This window comes from Xylocopa sonorina, chromosome 16 (assembly GCF_050948175.1).
Source record: "Xylocopa sonorina isolate GNS202 chromosome 16, iyXylSono1_principal, whole genome shotgun sequence".
NCBI lineage: Eukaryota > Metazoa > Arthropoda > Insecta > Hymenoptera > Apidae > Xylocopa > Xylocopa sonorina.
The window spans coordinates 1,459,149-1,485,081 of NC_135208.1; the positions used below are offsets into that span (position 1 = coordinate 1,459,149).

Genomic DNA, 25,933 nt, shown 5'->3' on the forward strand with positions numbered 1-25,933 from the left:
CGGCTTTCCACCGGAACGACTCGTATCGTTAAGAGAAAGAAGAGCTCGTATGCGTGGTTAAGAATTAAGATCCAAAGGAGTAATTACTTTTCTGCATAGTAACGATATAACGATTTATTTAACTAAACTACAACTAGCGGTCATTTCAATGTATGCTTATTAATTAGGTCAAAGCTGGCCTACCTATATTGTGGAATTGTAAAGTTTTACGAAAGCAAACGTAATAGTAATTGAGTGGGAATTTAATTGAACACGGCGTTACTCCTCTTCAACTCAAACTCAAATCGACTTCGTATGATTTTTTTCTGACTTTCCATGCATTTCCTTGTTTTCTCAGGCACTCACGTACACACACTAATCTACTCTTTTGCATTAATTTTGGAATATTCAAGAATATTCGCAATTACCAGATTGACAGGCATAAAATTTGTAATTAGTAATATTGCCAACTGCAACAGCTTATTATTTGACATTAGCCTAATATTTTACTGTGTATAGACAATATGAGTGCATACTTTGATGAATAAAATAATTCTTTATATTTGTAAGTTATCAATCAACTTTATCTTTTTTTTCGACGAATTTCATCCTTGAAGACCAAAAAGATAATACCTGCAACAGGAACGAGTTAGATTTCCTGTCGACAACAGGTTTCTTGTCGAACAACAAATTATCGTACGGAATAATGTTATTATTTGTCATTGGAAGCATTAGTCTGGTGTTAGTCATCGAATAATAAGTATGAAATATCAAGCATCGTCGTTTTCGCCATGTCAGGTGAATACGGAGCTTACGAAACAGTATTAACTTTATTTTTGGCCAAATAGTCACGAACAAGATTGGTAGGCCCAGGACGAAACGCGCCTTCTTTCCTTCTCTCTCGTACGCATCTCGTTAAATCCGGCTCGATGGACCATAAAATGTCGCAGCTACCACGCGGAATTTTCGCGTCGTTGATTCCTTTCCGAGGTTGTAAGGCTCAGATCGAACGCGGTTGCTCGCGACGCTGTCCACCAACTTAATATTGGACAGCTTGTTCTAACTAAATTTGTGGGTTTTTTGCGAATTAAATGTGATTTTAAGCGAATTAGAATTTTAAAATTTGTTAATGACTTACTATTTTTAAAGACATTGTACAATTATTGACAAATAGTCGCGTAGTTCACTTATTTTTTTTGTAAAACCCATTAGTGTTATTATTCCAAGACAGGAAACTCCTTCGTCTCTATGGAGGTAACATCTAATAAATAACACTAATAAATATGTATTACAAACCGTAGAATAAATGTAAAAGAAAACACAAACACTTGTCGTAAAACGAAAATACTAGTTCCTCGTTGATAATGCGTTAATATAAATTAATTAAATCTATTAGCATCGCATAAATAACGACAACCTTAGACAATCCTTTATCGAAACCTGTTATCGACAGAAAATGTAACATATTTTTTTGGTGCGAGAGTTAATAGCATTGCCATTATTAGAAAGTCATATGCAACAGCATGTTATTTAAAAAATGATCTCAAACGCTAAATATATTGCTCGACACGTTAAAAACGTGGTAACGACACAATCTAGCATTAGTCTCGTATCTTGTAAAGTTTTTATACTTATCGAAATAATTTCGAAGACACATATGTAGAGTGTGAGCGATTCTGATTGTGTGCTAATGGATATGCGTGATGACGAGTTGTTTAGAAGGTAATAAATAGAGTGACTACGTGCGATTGGGTTCGAAGTTCGAAAAAAGAGTGTTTGAAACCGGGTGACAGAATCGTCTGACTGAGAATTATAAAGGTGGTGTGGACGTGACTACGAAACATCTGAGGAATGTATGCATGGGTAACAGGATAAATCTGAGAAGCGGAAGTAGTCAGTGTTTAGCGAGCAGCGACAGAGTAAAGAGCGAATTAGAGTTAGAAAGTACAAAGCATTTAGTGACTAAGTCTGTTAATAAAGTATACCCTTATTCATTAGCGACAGTGAAAAATTATTTCTCCTCTGAACACACGTGACGTATCCCAGAATAACATTTCTAGGAAAACGTTATTTCTTATCAGTTGAGGAAAAATGTGAAACAGAGTTGGTCAGCGCTCGAGGTTTTCGGCTTTTGAACAGTCTGCACATTTCGTTTCGCAAAATTTGCTTTCTCATTGAAACGCTGTTACAGCGTAAAACTAATAGTTATAATTCACTCCATATTAGAATTCATTAACAAGGTCAATAGCCATTTTTTACGATTTTTCCATATTATACATAAGTATTCAATAATTTGAAATTTAGTCGTAGCAATAATAATAAATATTGAATATGTCATTTGAGGAAAATAAAATGAAAGATTTAATTTAAACTACAAAGAAGTACACTGTAAGCCTTGTTCGACTATATTTACTGACCGACTGTTGCCCACCGAGCATCACGCTATCACACAAAGAAGAAGAGCAAGTAACAGTTGAACCACACAATAAAATATAAGCAGTCGTTACTTTTCTAGGATTTCATTTTGTTCTTATTGCTATTTTCATGTTTTTAACAATATTTAATAACCTCACTCACAAAATGTTCGAATATTATATTTCATTGTTGTTGGAATTTAACGATGGTTGATAAAAACTCCACTCAAGGACCTTCCACGGATTAGACAATAGTTTTTCTCAAGCGGACCTAGCCCTTTTAGTGCCGGACGACGATATATCGTCGTTTGCTACACTTGCCAAAAGTGCCAACGACGATATATCGTTGTGCGTGTAATGAAGTCTTATTCTTCGCATTGCGAGACAACTTTATCTGTTAATAAATTTATAAATGATCTAATTTGATTGTAAATAATCAAATTTCGTTGACAAAGAATTTGTAAACCGATTTGGGTCTGACATTTTACACATTCTATACCGGAGCGTGCTGGGACCCTGTTTACGCTGGAGCGATAAGATGGACACTCGACGCCAGACACTCTTCTAGCCCCCAAATTGAACTGTTTATGATAGTTATCTGAGAGTTCGTATGCCACGACTTCATCGATGCTAAGATCCTCCTTTCAGTCTTTGCTTGACTTTTATAGAGAGAGTTTCTAACCCGTGTACTGTGACGTTCTTTTGTGACAAAAACCGTTTATCGCCCGCACTATGCAATCCATCTCTTCTTTTATTTTTGTTATGTAATATTGTTTATCTTGTTACATAATACGTTTGAAATGCAAAATGTATACTTCATAATAATTGGTCTATATAGAATTATGATGAAAAGATGGCTTCTTGTATGCGCAAATACGTTTTGAAAGAGAGAACTCAACGTTTACTTTTTCTTATGGAGACTTTTACCTTTGTTATTTATATAATTTTAAACGAGTAAAGAAAAACTAGTGTCATTGTTTTGTTCTCTGTTTCATCCTTCGTATACTGCTTTTTGAATCATGTAAATATTGTTTCCCGTTTGGTTTTTATGAGTATTTTCCCAAACCCCAGTAAAACTGTGAAATTCGGCCGGTTATTCTCGCATAGGCACCTCTTTTTCGTCCGGCACTAAAAGGGCTAGAAACAGGGAAAAGGGAAGCACCAGGCAAACAGAGCGGATCAAGAAAAACTCACTTTTCATTGTTATACTATACGCTAGGATTTTGTTAAGATATTAAGAGAAATTTCAACAATTTTTATAGAAGAATTTGTACTTGCGAGCTATCGCTAGCAAAAACAGACGATTCAACTGAAAACTAAGCTTGACAAATAAAATTGAAGAAAACCCTTCCTCGAATCCTGCTAAAATTTAAATTAACCATTCCTAGCGTATTATTTTTTGGTATACGCTCTACAAAAACTATTATAAACGTAAGTGTTTTGTGACAAATATACTACACTAATTTATACGATTCGTCATAACTCAAATATTCGTCTTAACGCATTCCATAAAAACTGGTTCCCAGAACCTTAATTTTACAAATCCTGCAAAAACTCTGACTGACACGTAGCAATAAGAAACACATGAAGCAGTAAGATGTCGCTTCTTCATAAATCTCAAAACTAAGATCCAATAATGACTTCAAATTACATGTACCATATATCCTACATTTTTATTATTTTCATTGTTTGCTCCACTCGCCAACGTTTTGGTTTCCTTCCAGTTCCTGAGAAATAATATTTACAGATTTGCGCCAATAACATCTCGTCTACTTGCTACACCTTTGACCACTCCCTCCCGCGAATTCATTATAACATTAATATCACTCAACACTTGTTAATTACTTTACGCTAAATATAATTGTTACTTTTTAAGTAATCGTGTTTGATCCAAATTTACCAACATATATCCCTACTAAGTAGCTTATAAGGTGCACGTTACAACAGTGGTGAAAATGTTTATGACGAAGATTTGCGCCCTTCGTTGGCTTGATCAAGCCTGATCGTAACGTGCGCTCAAACAGTATGCTCGAAGTAGACACATCAGACTCATAATTTTTTTAGGACAGCACTATTTGAAATATCGTTCGACATTAAATAAAGTTTGTTTTCCATTTCCAACCTTTGTGGTATATTTTCCATCATCTACATTTAACTATTCACTGATCATTAACGTTAGCGTGCGAAGTGAGCATAGAAGAAAGACTTCTTTCACATTCAACATTAATTTGCTCACGTCTAGATAACCGCTGAAAACTTAATAAATATTCATTTATTTAGTTACTACTGTTTGTAAGTGTTGTCTTAATCTTACACAGACCAATCATCAATTTTCGAAACGATAATAAATTCGAGCAAAATGATTCGAAATATGGGACTTTCGTGTAAAGGTTGATAATTTAAGACACATTATCTGGCACATGTTATGTTCCATATGTGCTAATATAGTATGCGTAGCAAAATATTCAACAAATTCTACAGTATTATAGAGTTATTATATATACATACATATGTTTGTATGATCGTTATAGTATGTATCCAATGTTTCTTTTCTTTTTTTTATATTATTCGAGCGGCTAAACACGGAGATTTCCGTGATCGGTCGTCAACCAATTAAGGCATCGTAATTTAAAAAACACAGGAAGAAGATAGGGAACGTCGACCGTCATTGTTATAGCACCCATCTTCTTGTCGCGCCTATTACTAAGGCGAACCAAGCGATGACCGACTAGTGAATCGCGCTGCTTGCTAGCGTAAGTGGAAGTAGGGATACAGTGGATACCGCGTCTTCCAATTGGCAAGCGAAGCGAGGTAAGGTCACGCAAGTCGAAGAAAAAACCGGGAGGAGACCGTGGATTCGACGTAACTTGTACGAGCGTGGACAGATAATGCAGACGGATGTTAACACGTTCGACATGCCATGGCAAAGCATTAATGGCACATTGGCTGCTCTAGTTTGACCAGCGTTGCATTAATAAATTGTCCTATTATTAACAAATTTAGTTTATAGACGGTGAGATTTAAACATGATGCCCCATAATTTAATCAACTAAAAATTAATAAAACTACATTTAAATGTTTGAAGTTATGCAAAACATTTATTACAAATTTTTTGCAAATAAAATACTACTATAATAGTTTTAGTGAAAATAAAATTTGCTCTGCAACCATGCTCAACCTGTTAACCATGCAGCAAGAGCTCGTAAGAGTCGATCATCTGGAAATCTGCAAACAGTTTTTGGACAAGATAATAAATGATTGTAATTGCACAAAGGACACGTTCGATGATCACTCTCGAGGACTTCAATGCATACACAAATACCAAACAATCCTGAAAGATCAACCACGGGACATAACAAGTTATACTTCGAAGCGTTAACATCTGAGATTTAATTCAGAAAAGGAAGAATCGTTTTCACAAAAGACAACTTGCAAAGTTATCATAGAGAAGAAGGTAAGGGTTGTCGTAGATCTGTACAATGGTATGGAGTAAATTTATTAAATATAATAAGTATAAGCGATTCTAATTTTAAATGAAAATGAAAAAAGAATAATAATGCGGAAAATTAAAAAAGGTCTAAATGTAAATACTCCACAATTAGCTTCAGAAATCTAAGGCGTAGGGGAGGAAAAATAATGCTCGACCTTTCGCTCTCAATTTTAATATTACAATTAATACAACAAACAACAATAACAATAGTGGTGTATGTATTACAAAATGTTACTTATCGCAGGAACGGTGCCAAGGCCTTCCTTCACGTCGCTACGCGACTCTACTAAACTCTAATCAAATTCACAATTCTCAACGAATGGGAAGGTTGTTCCAGCCGAACTGAATGTTCTACACGAACCGTTCTAGCCGAACTGGGTGTTCTAAACGAACTGCTCTAGCCGAATTGTTCTAACCAAACTGGGTGTTCTAAACGAACTGCTGCGAGGGCGAAGATGTCACCCCTTAAAAATGCCTACAGAAAAGGATGGATACGCTGACGTAGAAAGCGAACGCTTCCACGAAAACGCAAGGGACGGAAATTGGTCATAAATAAACCGGAGTCAAGGATCTGCCAATAAAATGCCCGCCAAGTGCTAATCCGCGGTGACCAGACTTGCACTACGTCGTGGGAACGCATTGTTATTTAGCTCGAAAATTTATGGCTGGAAAATACGCGGAATCGTAGCCGCCACAAATCCATTGCAAAAATGAGGAAGAAATAGTGTTGAAATAGTGCATAGAGTAAGGAGTAAAATAGATATAATAAACCAAGGTAAACGAAATAAATTGAAGATAAAGATTGACTTTTGCGTGTGAGTTCATTAGAAATCTCAGGATTGATGGAAAAATATTATTTTCGCTGCCAAGAGTAGATTTGTTGTTCATAAATGAAGATCTGTAATCACCAAATTCAAAAGTTAAAGGGTAAAATACAAAGGTGTTGTAATTACATAAGCATACATTTGGTCTCTCTAAGTCGAGGAATTCGTATCTATCAAAGACATTTGTGATAAAAGTAGATATCTGGATCTGCTAGAAAATAATTGTTGCAAATGTTTAATTTATCATGTCCTCCACTGTCTTGTAATCTCTGCTCAACAGCAGTTTATGCGTATCTGCCAAGTATATGCGTCTTTGTCCTTCCTAAAGTAAATGTTATTGCATTTCTACCAAGCTCAGGTTGTCTTATCATAAATTTACAATTAAAGGACTCAAAGTAGCCAACAATAATTTACTAAAAGTCTTATGAGAATAAAGGCAAGTAATATGCGAATAATAATCAAATTTTATCAACATAATAATACTAAGAAGAAGACAAGAATTGAATAGATATATTTGTACTATAATTGAAAATATTACATCCATTTTCATAATCTCAAAATTTAAATCCCATAGAAAACGTGTAGAATCAATTAAAATTAGAAAAATAAAAATAGATTTGAAGATTGAATTGCAAACAAAACCAAAAGGAGACTGCAGCTCTATTTCTTGAAAATATTAAAAAAAAAACTATTCTTAATGTGCTTAAGCGATATGAGATTATTAATCCATTCGCAAGTTACAACCAGCTGTACTCACAGTTGTTTGTATACCATATATGATAATCATATGAAAAGTTTAGTTTGCAAACTTGCATACAACGATAAATACAAGAAATGTAAAGTGTCTGAAATTATTAATTGGAAGCAATTGTATGTACATATGTACGTCCAGAAACATTTAACTATATACATGCGTATATCTATCACACTATACAATTACGTATATACAAATAAGCTCAAATCGATTTTGCTATTTCGTTGCAGTCTGTCCTCGTGTGCGTCCTTAACAATAGTAATGCATGAAACAGCTTATCCTGACGAGCTTCTCCAAACCACTGCTACAGTTACCGCACCGCGTGTTTCCAAGTAATAATCATAAACGTAGCAGGTGTGAAAGTACTCATCGAACTGGTATTTGTGATCGTTAATGACAGTATTAATTTTCAATTTTGTACTAGATAGCACGCAGTGTAACGGATATTTTGATATAGAGAGTGAAAAGGAGCGAAGTACCATTGACAGAGAGCTCTCACTAATTTTCGTTTTGTTGAACCGTATTTGAACTAATATATATATATGTGCGTGCATATGCGAGAGAGCCCTAACGCAATTAGGAATTTGCTTTACTTTTTCTTGCATCCTATCTCTTATTCTATTGTTATATATTCGATACAAAAGAGCTTGATGAAAATGAAGAAACACGTGTTATTTTACTCCCGTATTTCTTTACTATTCTTCTTTATGTGTGCACTTAGAAACCATACAACAGAATAAAATGAGCTTCTCACATTTTCTTTCTCAGTCCGCTTTCTTTCCAACTTTATTCTTATTGATAATTGTATACAAAATTATCAACTAAAAGTTGGATGAAACTTGAATTATTTCAAGATTAGTCTTAAATTATGTTATCCTAGTTTTTCTTTGTTACGATATCACTTAATCGTAGCGTCGAGTGCAATGCGATATTGTTACATTTGGCGAGCATCGAAGAACGAAATTTAAAGGTTTTATTGTGCGTTTTGTTAGACATACTATCTGAAATAGCAAAGAAGATTTTAAATGGGAAGCATTCTATTCGAGAACTGTTCGAGTCTATCTTTGAAACTAAGAAGAAAGCGTAGCTAATTAATCGTTTTCGTTTAAGTCGAGTTAAGATCTTTGGAACTTTACTCGTGTGGTATACATGCGACGACTGTGGCTTTTAGCTCCATCCAGCCTAAAGAATAGATTTATGCTTGATCGATAAGATCACTAATGACAGAGCGAACCAACAGCCCCTATAGCAAGAAAAAATTTGCAGTTTACAAGTGTTTTAAAAGTGCGTGAGTTGTATGACGCATCTAAACTCGTTTGTGAAATAAAATTGACATACGATTGCCTAGAGTGGAGAACAACGGCTAGAGTGCGTTAAAACATCAACCTAAAAAAATGTAGGTGTGAACAAACAATTATTAAAAAAACCAGCGCGAGCGATATGTTGCAACGTTAATGAAATTTAGGGCACCCATTGTGTTATTAGAATGATTACTTAGGATTTACTCGAATCTGACGTGGTTATGGTGCAAGTGGCCTTAAAACTTGCATTTGCTCAAGGGGCTGACAGAGTTCACTCATGTTTGCGTGATAAAGGACATCAAAGGAATATATTTATAATAAATTTATGGAATATATAATTGTATAGAGTCTTATCGTCTCATAATTTAATTTTAGCATGATTATCAAAAATTTAATATATGGAATAAGAACGAAAAAAAGAGAGATAAAAATGAAATGATTGTTTAGAAGATAAAGTTAGCAAAGGTACGCGCAACGTATGAGGGCGCAATGAGACAAAGTATAATGTATTAGCGTGCAATGAGAAATAAATAGAATGCAAAGAATAATGTAAGATATAGAATGAGAGAAAAGAATGGAATGAAAAAAAGGTCTGTTCTCCGATGGGCAAAATAAGAGTGATATCCTTTTTACAAACGCCATCTACTTATCGCAAAACATTTGCAATTAAATGCAAAACCAGTATACAACGACCGTCTCTGGCGTGGATATAAGGTAAGTGATCTTAAAGCGGACAACTGCCCTGCACCACGGGAATATGAGTGAACTTACCATACACAAATAACATGTACAGTAATACTGACACTCACACTACACGTAACATATACAAGATAAGCAATTAGAATGGTAATTAAGGATGTTATACAGAAAAAGAAGAAGAGAGTGCAAAGAGATAAGGAGAACAATGTATATGTGGAAGCAATTATATCATGTGGAATGAGTGTGCAGCAGTGATATTATATGCAATGAGAGTGCAATGGGAAAAGAATAATAATATACGTAAGAACAACTAAAGAGTTTGAAAGGGTATAAAGAAAAAATATATTGGACCGTTTTCCGTTGGGCGAAGTAAGTGCCATCTACTGGTTGATGTACAACCAATAGTAAACAATAAAACTATACTAAACTAAATTAAACCAGTAGAGAAGAATAAAATTAAACTAAAATCATTAAGGATTCGACGACTGCTTTTGCACAGAGGAATGAACACCAAATCCATCTATCGACGAAGGAATCGACTCCTTTAAATTCTATTTTTCTTTCTTTTCTTTTCTTCTTTCGATCTCTAATTTATAATTTGGAGCGTTGGATTTATGTAATTCTGAGCGAATACTCCGTTAAATTTTATTTTTCTTTTCTTTCTTTTGTTCTTTCGATCTTTGATTTGTAATTTAGAGCGTTGGGTTTACGTAATGTTTAATGTAATTCTGAGTGAATACTCCTTTAAATTCAATTTTTTCTTCCTTTCTTTTCTTCTTTCGATCTCTAATTCCAAATTTGGAGCGTTGGGTTTACATAAGCAGCGATAATTTGTAATTTAAGGATTTCGCGACCACGCGTACCGACCTATCATGTAATAACTTATGCCTCACGAAAAAGTCAGCTTGTGTATCCATCGTTAAGCTATTGAACTAATTTCTTAGCATCTATTTCTTATTTTTATCAGGTTATGTACGTATCGTAGTAATATAGCAAGGAACCGTTGAATTCGAGAACATCCGTAATACTTATGGCAACGGTATTACGTTGATATGTGACTCCTGTTCGCCTTGTTTTTCGTCCTTTGCCAGCTTTCTGTCTCTGTCGAATAAATACGTTGCGAAAGTAATTTTAACGTTACAGTATATTAAACAACGTTCCAGTAACATATTTTGTGCCAGATGGGTTTTTAAATAGTTTTGTTTCTGGCATATATTTTATAATTTTTACAATATTATAAGGATGATAATTATCAGTAAAAGGGCGTAGAGTTTAAAATATGTGGCGCAACAAAGCAATAAATTTAATATGGAGCATATATTGTACGATAAAATTATAATTATGTTGAAAGAATTCTACATACTTATGTATTATATCATCTACATATAGTAGAGCTTAATTCAATTTTTAACATACTGATAATTACTTTTTTAGGCGCACGAACAATACTTTAAACTATAGTAAAATAATAGTAACCAAATAGTTTAAACTATAGTAGGGTTTGTTACGGCAAACGAGTGTTACAATGAATAATTTCTTTACAATTAGCATGCTGTAACGAAGGAATATGTTGTAACGAACAGTAGTAAATATATAGGCTCTTTTATTACAACGAAAACACAACCGATGGTACATCTATATTAATAACAGTTTTCAATAATAATATTGGAATATTATTCATCATCTTTTATTATTACTTATAGATTTAAATATATGTGCATACATACAGGATGTTCCGTAATTGGCGGTACAATCGAAAAGAAGGTGATCCTAGATGAAAGAATAAGTCGAAAATATAGAATAACAATTTTTAATTTGAGCCTTTGTTTTTGAGAAAATCGATTTTAAATTTTCGCCGAGTACGGGTACACTTGATCATGTCCCGTTAGAACCGATCTTATTTTAAATCGTCTCGATGGGTCACGCGAATTACGAACACTTAATGAAATAGAATATTTGAAACAAAGTTTAATATTACAAAAATTGCTGAAAATGTTGCTTTTCTTGCTAAGAACATAATTCTACTCTTCTAATTAAATTTCTGTGAACGCTTTTTAAGGTATGCAGTTGTCTTAATGTATGAAATGCTACGATAATCTTTTCTTTCGTTTGCTCACAGCTTGTGATTTCTACAAAATACACAATTGATTTAATATGACTCCATAAGTAGAAGTCAAGCGGAGTTAAGCTCAGGAGAGCGCTAGGAAAATATTTCCGTAATATTGGAAAAATTGTTATTCTATATTTTCGAGTTTTTTCATTGTTAATCATTACGTGCTAGCACAACGTTTTCTGACGAACGCACAAAAAAAAAAGCATAGAGAAATGGACCGTGCAAAAACAGGTTTAACTTTGATTGAACCAATTCAGTATATTATATTTTGTATTAAATATACTTACCGTATTAATTTATATTAAATATATTTAATAATTTATATAATATAATATATTTATAATTTATATTATATAACGTAGATAAAGTATATTATATTTTTACATTTTATATTACATTTAACAAAAGCAGAAAAAGAACACCTCATTGATTTGTGAAGCGATAAGATTTACCGTGCAACAACCTTCTAAATATATTCTAAATATGAACGAAGTTAATATATTATATTATATTTTGTTTTGTCTGAAAGAATTGATTAATTATTATTGACGTTGTATTATTGTTTCATATGGCAGAATACTTTCTGTCATGGATTGTATCTATAGATATTAGCTTTCCTTAATTATTGTATTTGATTATTTATCTCTCTGCGGTGAAATTCTTGTTTGTTAATTTGTGATAGATAGTTTTAGCCAAAAGTTAATAAACAACGTAAGGAAATTAATTAGCTTAAGGAAATAATTTTAATAATTATTTAGAAAGCATCGAAGGACTTTATAGTATAGTATGTATAATAAACTCTGTCGATAAAATTTCACGCGTGTGCAGCTGTGCACGGAACTTTAAATGCGTTCAAATATCCTTAAAAGCAAGATTTGCGTAGACACATATATGGAACTTTCCAAATGCTTACATTTTTAACCTTTAATGTGTATGAGAAAATGAAGCGCCACTGCTTTAAGCATTAAATCAATGTTTCTCAAGCCCTATTGGTTGACAGCACACTTAAAATATTTGGATTTATTTACTGCACACCTCAGTATAAAAAATGTAAAAGCTGTATTTATTCAATGAGAGGGCTACGCTTATTTATTTGAACAAGTTAAATCAAAAGAGGTTCCAAAGTTGCCAGACAAATTTCATGGTCAACTGTTAAGAGTCTTTCTCGCTTTTTGGACTTATTTTCTGTCAATGTTGAAAATTCAAATTCCCAGAAGCATGAATATGCAAAAGGCAGAAGGATTTTAATAGCTTTTGAGCTGATCGATTTACAGAGAGGTGAAGCTCACCCAAATTTTTTTCGAAGTTGAACAGTAAAGTTTATTGATTCTCAAATCAATGAGCTGTTCTTTCTCTGTTTTGGTCAAATTTGGCGTTTTGCTAATTACGAATGGATTGATTAACCGTTCGTATTCGTCAACTAAAAGCGAAGGAAAATAGCTTTTAAGCGAGGCTTCAAGTTAATCAACGATATTTCTGATTTCGTCTGCAATTTTTTCAAAATTTCCTTTTGATATTTCGTATTTCCACAGTGTTAATGTTTCTTTAAATGATTTTAGCTTTTATGTTCATGTGACGATATTCTTAGATGAACCTTGGAGATTTAAATTCAGAAAGTTCAGCTTTTCAAACAAGTGTTTTTATATATAAAATACAAATGGAATCTGCGCTGGTTTTTTAACCAAGAAGTGTTAGTCACTTTATTATAATTGTATCATAATTAATAATTAGAGTTTTATATAAATGTATTTTACTCTCTAAATTACTGGAAATGTATACAATATCTCATTGAAAATCGTCTACTAAAGTAGGTATTAAAAGACATGGAAGACATTAAGTATCTCACTTTAAGACCAACTTCTATGCTAAATGTACAAGGTATTCTATAAAGTGACTTATGGCATTGCTTTCTAGACTTGTAGACTTTGCATCTCGTTATCAGTCTCAAATGTTTGTTTGTTCATATAAAAGAAAATATTTATGCACTAAGAATTGATAGAGAAATCCGTTTAATGTTCTCTTGGTCAGTTTTTCTTTTTTTTTTCATTGATACTTTTTCAGACAGTTCATCGCTTGTAATGCGTTAAACGGCAATAGTACATGATGTGTACGGTCTTTTATAAAAAAAACTAATTAAAAGAAAATTATATATACATTGTACAGATATTTGTGATACGTAATTGTTTCAGATTTCCAAGTTCCTTCATAGATAAAATATGTACACCAAGGGCAACACCAAGTATTGAAATGCAATAAATTAAATAAATGTTCAATCTTAAACTCAAATTTTTCATTTTAATTTATTAAAAACGTCGTTTCCAACAAAAAGAGGATATTTCAGCTTTTTTTGTTCATAGGAAGTTAGGTGACATAATTTAAGGAATGGTCTACCAATTTTTATAATGTTGGTATCAATAAAAGCGAAATGCCTAATAATTAAAAACTAATATGTTTTTTGTCCATTGGCTGCACCATGTTTGAAAAAATTTACTTTATACTATATATACTATAATTAGATTTAGCTGCTTGTCAGTGTAGAAATTCGAAAAAATTGGTAGCTATTTATAATCTGAAATGTTTCAGGAGCTCAGTACGAGAATTGTTAAGCCATAAAAGTATCGTAATGGCTGCAGAAAGACTACCTGATGCGGAGCAGGTAGTTACAACTTTTTGGGATACAACTGCGAATTTTCATCACGTACAAACTGGGGCAAATTATTCATACGTTATGTGAACAGGATCAGGAACATTCTCATGTATCGAGACATCATGAACAAGGTCAGTAACTTCCATCTGTGGAATTTTCGAGAGTCCATTCACTCAGTTTCCGTTCTCGAAGCACATAGCAAGTAAGTACATTCACTATTATATTTCAATTGTTTACGATACACGTGATGAAAGTCGAGTACTATTCTTGTTCAGCGCTTACGAATTAGTAATTTGAGTCGGCTCGAATTACTTGTGTCACGCATTTTAAGTCGCAACTTAATGGCGTCTGAATATTTAGGGTTGATCCAATGGTGCGGCTCAGTCAACTTTTTATAGTAATTTTAATAATGTATCTCGATACTTTTTATTTCATTTATTTTGTTTACGACCAGGAATTTATTTTTACAATGTTTACAAATTTTTGGTGTAAATTGTAGGTATATTTTACCTATTAGTAATTAGTTTTTGTCTTCAATGCTTTCACTGAGAGGGTAGCTTACTAATCGGTTTTTGTCCCAACAATTCAACCGTTTATTTTGAAAATGCTCCAAGTCCATTTATCTTAAAACCGAAATGTTTAAGTATTTGTGTTAGAATAAATTTGTGAATATTAATAACTAATAAAATGGTAATAGAATGTTTTTGTGTTTCTAAGGGTAAATAATTTATCAACCCATTCAGCATTATTAACATTGTTTAAAAAATAACGTGTTTCTGATGGCTAGAAATGGATTTAATCCTTACCTATAAATGGATTTTTTTTTTTTAAAGTAAAAATATATTTTTTTAATTATTAGATAATTTTCGGACATAATTTTTCCACATATAAATAATCATTGTTTTATTCAGGTTTTTTTGAATTTTCTTTTACTACATTTCCATTACAATCTACACATTATGTTGAAGTGATGCAAATAAAAAGAAAATAATTAATTCAAAGAAGTTTGCATGAACGCTGAGACAATGTATTATATCTTATAACAATTAGTAAAGAAATTTAACAAACTAAAAATCAATCACTATGAAATTTTAAGAAGCAGTTTCTACTTTTTACAAAACATAAGTAAACACAGTATTTACCACAAAAAGCGTGATAACGTTTTCTCTTAAATTCTGGCCACTTGCATCTGGTGGCTTTTTAGTTATCACTCATCCTGGTACACTATTCTGGGCTTTATCAAGCCCCGTGCCAAAAATTTTAGGAAAAATTATTAGCGCAATTTTGCTTAGTAGAACAAGAATCTTGATTTCCTGTGATATGTTTTCAAGTATTAAACCATCATATATTTAAAAAAAGCATTTATTTTGTTCGAAAATTGCATCCGCAGCTTGCACATTAAAGTTATATTTTATGTTATAACTCTGAAACTGAAAGTTTCCCCAAATGAGCCCCTTAAAGAGCATAAAACGAGCTTGTTGCACTAAGATTTTTGTTAAAATTTTAGGATGCTTTTTTTGGGTATTACAATTTTTCACAATTTTTCATAACCCTCGTAACCAGAAATATGTGTAAAAACTGACTTAAAAATGTTGAAAAAATAAAAAGTGATAATTATTCGAAAGCTTGAATTTTTTGTGATTTTGTGACATAAAATTCAAGTGGATATCTTTCGCGCTAATCGCGACGCGATACCCGTGCTTCAACAGCGGCCAGAAAACTGGCCAGCATAGGTTGTAAGGCGCTGCTCGGTGTCCCTAACTATTTAGACCAGTGTGTAAATGAGCGGTAGAAGAAACTATAGTCGGTCTACTGCAAGCGGTGCTCTTTGGCGCGGATGAGGGCTCAGGTCGTTGTGATGAAATCTTTGCTTTCGACCGTCGCAGCGACTTCTCGCGAGGAGTAACTCTTGCTCTGACGGTTTGGATGCTGCTGTGAGATTACCGTATTGAAAGGCTAACTGTTGACCCAGAGATTGTCTGCTGAATGGGGATCAATCCTGGTATGTGGTGGGTTTTCAGGGATTGTATGCTGTAGCAAGACAATCAAGCTGAAAGAGCCCGACTCCTGGAGAGCGCGTACTTCCTCGACTATATTTCTCTTGATCGCCTTTGATGGTTGGTGGAATGAGTTGTAAGAGTTAGGACTCGGTTCAGAGAGGAACGTTGGAACGCAAGGCTGAAGTTCAACTGACTTCCCTTGGAAATCTTGCAAGATTCTAATCTTGGAGGGGGTAGATCTTTCATCTAATTGGACTATGTGAGTCTTGTTAGAGGGTGGCTGTGTTGACAGTAACCTATAAGGAGTGTCCATGATCTTTGGGTGATGGTACTCCAAAAATGAGAAAGTGGCCATGAAATCTACGTCCTGTCAGACATGTGTCGTTAAACATGACATTGTCAATGGGCGCTAGGTCTGGTCTTTCTATGCTTGGCATCTCCTTCTACAGTCTGAATGCGATCGAAGTGGGGCTTCGTTTGTTGCGGCCATAAACTCGAAGTCAGATAATGAATGATGGAATAAATGAACTGCCTCTCGAATGTAGTTATCGAGGTTCGTGGGTGTTAGAGCGCTAGCCGAATGTTTCCCAGATGGGGAGTGAGGTCCCCTGCCGGACTCTTGGGTGGAATTTATGTCCGTGGTTGACAGTGGCGAAATGGAAACGTGCATGACAGAACGAAACTGAGTGACCAGCGAAGAGGGGTCTGGAAAACATCTTAAGACCCGTGGGTGTGCCACGGAACATCCTCCCCCCGTTGAGAGGACACCGATCAATTAATCCATGAATAACAGACGTGTGTGTAGTAGGTCAAGCTCGATTACCTTGGTCTCCATTATCTGTTAGGCGTGTGACAATAGAAATGGCGCAAGGTACTCAGCGATACGATGTTCTGAGACATATTGAATGGTTAAGATTGATTGGCTTTCCTGGTGGATACTGATGTCGCCAGGTCATCGTTCTCGTCAGGTTGGTACGATGGAGGTGCAAGTCCTCTTGTCCATTTACTTCGTTTAGTCAATTTGTTTAGATATTCCGGTGCCAGCGTTTCCAAAAATGCTATTTCAATTTTTGTATATGCTGTCACGCTGACGGCGATCCGTGGGTGCATGCACGAAGTTTCGTTCTCTTAAGCTCGTAAGTGAATCGCCAATAAGGAAGTGTCCGGGAGTCAGGACGATCAGGTCGTTTGGATCGGAAGAGATGGGTGTCAATGGGAGATAATTGAGAATCGATTCGATTTCAATTGTCAAGGTGTTAAAATTCTCGAGAGTGAATGGCTCAATACCCACGACGCGTGCTAAATGGTGTTTTAAGGATTTTACTGCTGCTTCCCAGAGACTTCTGAAATGTGGAGTGCGTAGTGGAATTCCATTTAATTGCTCGTTTTGCAAGAAATGTTCCTAGCCGTTGGTTATAATCGTCAGGTTTGATAAGTTCTTGAAGTTCTTGTAATTCATTGTTTGCCCCGACGAAATTCCTTTCATTGTCTGAATATATGGCCTTGCAGAGTCCCCGTCTCGCGATGAACCGTTTGAGTGCGGCGATGAAACCCTCGCTTGTGAGATCATTCACCAGCTCCACGTGGATGTCCTTAACGGTGAGACATACAAAGACCGCAATGTAAGCCCTTTTCTTGATTGCGATTTCGGTGTCTCTGATTCTTGATAAAGAAAGGACCACAATAGTCGCTGTCGACGTGCGTGAATGGTCACGATTTGGTGATCCTTGCCTCCAGAAGATCTTCCATGGTGTCAAGTCGAAATGGAGTATGTTGATGATGTGGCATAAAATATCGCGCGCCGTTGATGCAGTTGGTGCGCTCCCTCCCAATGACCCATCCGAACATCGTCTTTTGTAATTATAAATTGGGTTCATTAGAAGTGGACAGATTGATCTGTCCAACAGTGAGGAGTGATAAGAGCCTTATAATAGGTCGACCAGGGCTAGGCGATGAAAGTCCGCATCTGCTAATTTGATATCCTTTAAGATGTTTATTAGTGACCAATCGATTGGTTACTCCGGGATTAGGAATGGTATTTTAGATTTCGTTGAGAAGGTTAATGTACGTTGGTAGTTATTGAATGTGAATCGGATGGTAGCTAGAATGGTGTGTTTGGCTACTGTAGATATTTTGTGGAAGGTCCCTACTAGGATGTGGCAACCTTTCGTTGGAGGACCGAGTCGTTTTACTAGGTCTTCTATTATAAAATTGGTGATGGCACCTGTGTCGACTAAGGTCCGGCAATTGAAGGGTTGATGATCCTTGTCTAGAACGTGAAACTGTGCTGTGACGAGTAGTTCTTTTGATTACGTCGACTACAGATGCGTTGACTCGGCTCTAGTCGTTGGGGCTTCAGGTGATGATAGTTCTTTGTCTCTCTACCTGCGGACCGGGTGAGATCCTGGGTTTTTTCGCTGAGGAGGTCGTTGTCCGATCGTGCACCTGCTTTTCTTGATGTAGCATTGTGATGTGAAGTTGATTGCATACGCGACATGTTTCCTTCGTGCAAGTTCCTAAGCGGTGACCGGACCCCAGACAATTTGGGCACTATGCGGCCCTTTTTACGGCTGTCACGCGAGCTTCAGCTGATAAGATGCGAAACTTCGGACAGCGCCATACTCCGTGTGGATCGCGACAGATTCGATCTCGACGTCGCGTGTGTTCCGTTTGCCTTGACTTGTTCGTGGGCAGTATGTTTCTCGTTGGAACGGGTCGAGGTTACAAACGCATGGCTTTGTGGGCTGTGTTTGTTGCTACTGATCCTTCCTGATTAACTGTGGCTGGAGTGTCCGATTGTTTGAATAGGTATTTTATGAACCGCGGGTCTGCAGTTTGCGCGTTTTTCTAAGAAGTCAAGCAAATGGGAATATGCCGGCATTTGCTTGTTCTTTAATGACAATTCCCAGTACCACGCGATGTTAGCACTGATCTTTGTTAATACGATTAAAATAATCATGCTATCCCATGAGGAAATAGCAACCCCTAGATTTTTTAATGAACGTAAGTGTTGACGCAGGGTGTCAACGAGGTTGCCTAATGCGTCTGGCGTATCCCGTGTCAGAGAGGCTATGCTGTGAATCGCGTTACAATGTTTTAATAGAATTTTACGTTTACAATAGAATTTTTCCTTGAGTAGTTCTATTGCATCCGCGTAACCTTACTCTGTGATGCTTCGCGATTCAATACAGGCGGCTGCTCGGCCGGTAAGTGTGGAACGCAAATACTAGAATTTTTGTATCGCTGTTAAATCAACGTTTTCGTCGATCATCGATGAGAAGGTTTCGAAATAGGAGGTCCAGTTTTCAATCGTTCCGTCGAACGTCGGTAAGCGCATCTCTGGGAGTTTGATGGCCATGAGGGCAGCGGTGGTAGCTGCGGATGAGTTCGATGGGTGGTGCCATAACGGAGCTCTTGGACGGTCTCCTTTGATGAGTGCGTTCGCTCGTACGATCACGTTCATGACGCGGTTCTTCGCCACTATCGGCTTCTTCGAGTTAAAGTTGAATCGCGTCGAAGCGATCCCAGATTTGATGTAGACTGTCCAAATGTGCCCGTATGAGTCCTAGATCGCGGCGTTCAGATTGTTTCGCATTGTCCAATATTTTCGAGAACACAGTGACGTGTGGAATGGAATGACTAGAGGAGCCTTCGGCTGATTTTGCCATCGTGATATTGAGCGATTTTGAGAAGTGGGTTTGGCGAACACAAATGAGCTTACCTTGCTGGACGTATTCTCGGGACATCGAATTGTCGTATGTTGCTCTGTCCTTGGTGCGCTGCCTTAGTCCGATATGATGTTGAAAATCACAAATGTGGCTGTCACACACAGGTTTAATCCAGATCGCGCCGTAATCCGAATGCACATGCGCATACACACGATATTTTGCACAGTATTTAACCCGTAGGTCACTGAGTACCCGGCTCGAAGGACCAAAAATGATATCGTGCCACTCACGACGCGATGCCTGTGCTTCAACAGCGGCCAGGAAACTGGCCAGCAGAGGTTGTAAAGCTCTGCTCTGTACCTCCGACCGTTTTGTCCGACTGTCTTTTACAGAGATAGTAGCGTTAATAGGGGTTTACAGGCATGAGCCTGATGATGGATTGACGGTTGTGACTGAGGTATATTGAGGTTCAACAGCGGCCAGGTAGATTGGCCAGCAGAGAATGTAAGGTTCTGCTTGGTGCCTCCGACTGTTGAGACCAGCGTGCAAATGAGCGATCGGAGAAACTATAGTCGATCCACTGCAAGCGGATCTCTTTGGTGCGGATGAGGATTAAAACATCCTAAAACCCGTGGTTGTGTCACGGAACACAGGTACTAATGAAGAAGAAACAAGATCGTTCCCCTTTTTTCCCTATCACGGTATTTATTGTTCCGAATGAAAAAATAACAATTCATGGGAGAACTTTGATGGGGCATCCTAGCGGGAATAAGGGCGGCTCTCAACTTTGTGTGAACATTTCCTGGCTATATGCCCTTTGGTTTTTCTTAATTCCCGAAAAACGGAGCCTGGCGTAATAAGGAGGTTCTTGCGGGTAGTGACTGGCTAAGTTGGGGGGAACGAGCTTCAGTGTCGACTAGGGTCAGGGAAGGCTCTTCGTTCTATTCATGGCACCTCGTTGGCGTATCCTGCAATGGCGACGGTTCGAGACTAAGTATTAGGTTTGGACTTTGGAGGTAAAGGTACTATTTTATAGTTACATGGCAGCGGGGGTGCAAATGGTGAGTGGTAGGTTTGAAGGTCTTTAATATGGATCTTTGGTTACGCTCTCTTTCCTGGAATTCAGATCCGATCTACAACAATAGATAACTTTGCTTTGAACTCATATGGGCTCTTAAACTGGGGAGTTAACTTCGCAGCAATGTTTTGCGCGGCGGATGGTAAGACTCGACTTCGCCGGCGCACTAAGTCTCCTACATTGTATTCCCTATCTACTGGGCGTCGATTATAATAGTCGGCTTGTTAACTAGCCTCTTTCGAAAGATTCTTGCGCAACTCAGTCGTATATAAGAGATAGACGTTTCATCCTATCATTCCATAACGCGATATCGACGCGATAGGGACCTTGTGACGTCACCACGTCACAACTCCCCCCACTTGCCGATGGTTATCCCTTGGATAACCTGAGCACACACACACACAACCATACGTATCCCGCTCATTCACTCTCACTTATGTGCTAAAGCGTCTTGGTTGTGGGTACGGATCCCGGAAGGATACGGGAAATGGTAATGGATTGGGAGACATAGAAAAGGGGTAAATAGGCTGTACCGCTGTGCGACTGCTCGGCTTCTTAGTTTTCTGACTTCCTCCCCAGTTCTCCCACTCGGTGCAATTACTCGGCGTGGTATTTGAAAGGGAATTGGGAGAGGAATTAGGCAGGGGGACTGCAACAGAAAACTAACTTCCTCTTTCCTTGTCGGAACTTAGTACAATTTTATTTATTTTCCTGGGGTATACATGTGGCTTCTATGCCGGGGGGGGGGGGGGGGGGGAGAGGGAATGTTTTTTGTGGGGTCGTGGGCGGTCCTCTATCTTGTTGGGACACCTTCGAGCGATGTGCCCAACACCGCCACACGCCCAGCAACAGATGGTTAGGGACTTCGTGCGTGAGGAATCTATGGGGACTGACGGGGGACGGGAAACGTTACCGTACCTAGGACGGTATGGGCGGTGGTGGACAGGACGATACGTCCTTTTTTAGTGGTCGTAGGGCGGAACCTGGGGTAATAAGGAGGTCCTCGCGGGTGGTGGTTGGGCGTTTGGATGGTAAGGACTCGGATTGGGGTTTATGGGCGTTGGAAAAGGGGGAGGAGGAAGAGGGGGAGAGGGAGGAGGAGGTTATCGAGGTACGAATTGTCTTCCGTAGAGAACTCAGGGGGGCTCGCGGAGTGGTTTGCTCAGTAGATCCTGGGGCTGGGCAGGGGGCCTTGGGTCGTTCCAGAGTCCTGGTCTGGCGGGAGCGGGATATCTTTCGCGGTGGAGGGTGCGGTACGTTCACGCCAGGCGTACCGTGGGATCGGTCTCTCCCGATCCGGGATGCCTCCCTTTCGGCGACCTGGAGGGCGGCCGCGAGGTCTGCATAAAATTGCCTGGCCCGTTTCATCTCCCAGTTCAATCTTAGTTTGGGAGGGTCGGTATCTCCGTACCCGATGAGGGCGTACCGGGCCTCTCTCTCCTCGGCCGTCTCGACTCGTTTGGGCGGGGTGGTTCGGGGTCTCGGCATTCTGTAATGGCGGGATGGCGGGACTTATTTCCCGAATTGGTCGAGGGTGCTGGGTGGTATTAAGTTCCTTGGTCTCTGGTGGGTTATGGGGTGGGTAGGAGGGTAAGAGGTCCTTAATATGGACTTTGGGTTGCGTCCTTTTTCCCGGGACTCGGATTCGATATACGTCAGGAGATAACTTCGCGGTTATTCTATACGGGCCTTTAAACCGGGGTGCTAACTTGGCCGCGAACTTCTGCGCAGCGGACGATAGAACTCTATTCCGCCTACGCACTAAATCTCCTACCTCGTATTCCCGGTGCACGCGACCTCGATTATAATAATTCGCCTGCCGGCTGGCCGCTCTCGATAGGTTCTTTCTTACCCAATCATGGATCAAGGGTAGTCGCTTCATTCGATCATTCCACACCGCGATTCTCTTAAGCGGGCACCGGCAATTCTTTCAGAATACTTTTCGCGGGTCTCGGGTGTCTACCGAAGTTAAGAAAAGCAGGGGTCATCTGGGTGGACGATTGTACCGCCGTGTTGAGTGCAAAACAAAGTTTAGAAAGATGAACATCCCAATTTCGATGATCATCTCCCACGAAGGAGATAATCATCGTCTTTAACGTTCTGTTCACGCGCTCGACGGGGTTTGCCCGGGCATGGTATTGGGGCATCGTGGTCTGTCTAATCCCGTATTGGCTCAAATATCGGGTCAAAGATTTATTCACGAACTCCGTTCCGTTGTCGGTTAATAAATACCGGGGCAACCCCACCAGTTTAATACTAATTATCCGAGGGCGGCGGCGATCGTCGCTCCGGTCGCGGTTCGTAACGGTCTGAGTTCCACGTATTTCGTGCATAAATCCTGAAATACTACCACGTATCGATGCCGATTCTTACTCAGCGGAAACGGCCCCATAACATCTGCAGCAACTACCGTGCACGGTCCTTCGGTTGTTCGCTCGCGCATTAACCCAGAAGGAGCATTTTACGCGACTTTACTAAGTTGACAGATTCTACAACCGCGAACGAATTTGACAACATCCTGAAAAACCCCTGGCCACGAGAAGTCCTGTATCAACCGTTGATACGTTTTCTCCACTCCTAAGTGGCCAACTTGGGGGCAGTCATGGGCTTCGTGGAGGGCTCTGGAACGAGATTCTAAGGGTAATACTAATTTCCACGCATTAAGATCTTCTACCGCGGGATCGATTATCGGATGTGGGCGATGGTGGAACAGTCGATCGTTTTCAACTTTCCAATCGGGGTATTTTGCGGGGAATTCGCGTACATTACGGATTTGTCCGAGGTACCATGGGTCCGAAATTTCTTCTATTGCGCCGAGCGCTGCCTGATTTCTGTCGAACATTCGCGACGACGCATCTGGAACGACATTTAATGCCTCTTTTCTGTGGACTATCTCCATATCCAGGTCTTGCATCGTAAGAGCCCACCGTGCTAATCTCCCCGAGGGGTCCCGTAAATTCCGTAACCAGCGTAAGCTGCTGTGGTCGGTAACTATCCGGAAAGAAGTACCCTCCAAATACGGTCTCAGTCTTTTCGCCGCCCATAACACGACAAGACATTCTTTTTCGGTAACAGTGTACTTCCGTTCCGCGCGGGATAAGACTCGACTGCAGAAAACGATAGGTTGCTCTTCTCCATCATGCGATTTTTGAATAAGGACCGCTCCGATCACCCCTAATACTGGGGTTCTAGTAAAGGCCAATCTCAACGCGTCAAACGTCTGCTGCTGCTCGTTTCCCCAATGCCACTTTTGGTCCTCCTCTAATAATTTGACAATGGTATTTTATGTTCGGAAATATCTCCCATAAAGCGCGCATACCAACCAATCATTCCGAGGAAACGGCGAAGCTGTTTAATGGTTTTCGGGGAGGGATAACTCAATAACGGCGCGACTTTTGCCGAATCGGTTTGTAATCCGTACTTCGAAATTACATATCCTAGATACTTCATCTCCGGACAGAAGAAGGCACTCTTCTCTCGATTTATCTCTAAACCCGCCTTCTTTAAGGCCGTTAAAACGAGAGTCAAAAAACAAAAATGTTCTTCTTCGGTCTCGGTCGCAATTACCACGTCATCTAGATATGCAAAAACGTGCGGCTCCCATTCGGGTCGTATTATCCGATCCATTAATCGCTGAAAGGTCGCGGGGGCGTTGGTTAAGCCGAAGGGCATACGAGTAAAATGGAAAAGACCTCTACCAGGGACGGCGAACGCGGTGATGGGACGACTTCGAGGTTCCAGGGGGACTGGAAGGTACGCCTGACTTAAATCTAGTTTCGAAATATGCCTAGCTCGTCGCAGCCCGTCCAATATTCCATCTAAATTTCGCAACGGGTAGGCATCTTTACGCGTTACTTTGTTCACATCCCGGTAATCAATGCAAAATCGATGCTTCCCATTCGGTTTGGGAACTATTACTGGATTACTCAGCCATCCGCTATCCGACGGCTCAATTATTCCCTCCGCAAGCATCCTGTCAACTTTGGCCTGTGCAATGCGCAGGAGATAGAGAGAGATGTTGCGGGGACGTTGTCGGATAGGCGGATGACCGCCCACGTCTATTCTGTGACGGACCAGGGGGGTGGAATTCAGGGTGTCAGTCGGGGGGGTGTTCACCAGGTGATCGAGTAGCTTACTAAGTCTTTTATTTGTCTCACCGGTGACTTCTGCCAACCCTACAAATTCCGGGAAGACGGGAACCGTCTGTGGCGTCCGTCCTGTCAAACTAAAGCGTCTCGTGGATCCGTTTGGCGTCTTCCACGTGTCTTGTCCATAATCAATGGTCAGCGCAAATAGTTTACAGAAATCGATTCCTAAAATACTGTTATAGCCCAGGGCAGCCACGCGCAACTTCAAAGGTTTGATCTGTCCATGAATCTCGAAATACAACGAGGTTTCCCCCATTACGGGGACCACCTCGTTATTAGCGACTCGTACTCCGCCAGTGGCGGTCTTAAACTCAATCTTCGAGGACTTCGCGAACTCCGTTCCTAAGTAGGAACGCGTGGCTCCCGGATCTACCAATGCTTTCACAGGACGTCCAAAAAAATTAAGTGTCAAGTAATGTCGATTGTCGTCTGTGTCACAGCCCATTGGGTCATCGTCGACATCAAAATTGGAGGCTAGGAGGTCGGAGTTGTTAAGAGGGTTTACTGGTCTACGGGGCGGTCGGGGTTCCGAAGCGATAGGGGAGGGTACGTTCACTTCCATTGTACGTCTTTTCCATTGTATACTTTCATGCTCTACTTGGATGTCCTGGTCAACTTCTTCTGCCACGGAATCATACACCGACGACGATTCGTTGTCACTGGAGATTTTTGGTCCTGCTACTACTTCCCGCCTCCTGATAGGCAGGAGCCTGCTTTCCCCTGAACTGCTCTGATGTCCTGAGTGTCCTTTACACTTTAGCAGATGACACCGACACCCACGGAGTCTTACAATTTCCTTATGATACATGACGTATCTT

The 25,933-nt window shown here is 39.0% G+C and overlaps 1 protein-coding gene across 1 annotated transcript; it reads right to left on the bottom strand.

Moving 5' to 3' along the window:
- Positions 1–17,055: 17,055 nt before the first annotated feature.
- Positions 17,056–17,970, bottom strand: LOC143431004 (uncharacterized). Its single transcript, XM_076907493.1, has 5 exons — positions 17,936–17,970; positions 17,629–17,883; positions 17,314–17,564; positions 17,161–17,279; positions 17,056–17,112 (listed from the first exon to the last, which is right to left on the bottom strand). Exons 1-5 carry the CDS (start codon positions 17,968–17,970, stop codon positions 17,056–17,058), a joined length of 717 nt encoding a protein of 238 aa, XP_076763608.1.
- Positions 17,971–25,933: the final 7,963 nt, after the last annotated feature.

What these genes read in the sequence shown, in the direction of transcription:
- LOC143431004 (XM_076907493.1), bottom strand. Translation starts at nt 17,970, where the DNA reads ATGGAAGATCTTCTGGAGGCAAGGATCACCAAATC. An exon ending in CCTGACGATTATAACCAACG is followed by an intron (nt 17,565 to 17,628) that starts GCTAGGAACATT and finishes TCCACATTTCAG; the next exon opens with AAGTCTCTGGGAAGCAGCAG. An exon ending in GCATGCACCCACGGATCGCC is followed by an intron (nt 17,280 to 17,313) that starts GTCAGCGTGACA and finishes AAATTGAAATAG; the next exon opens with CATTTTTGGAAACGCTGGCA.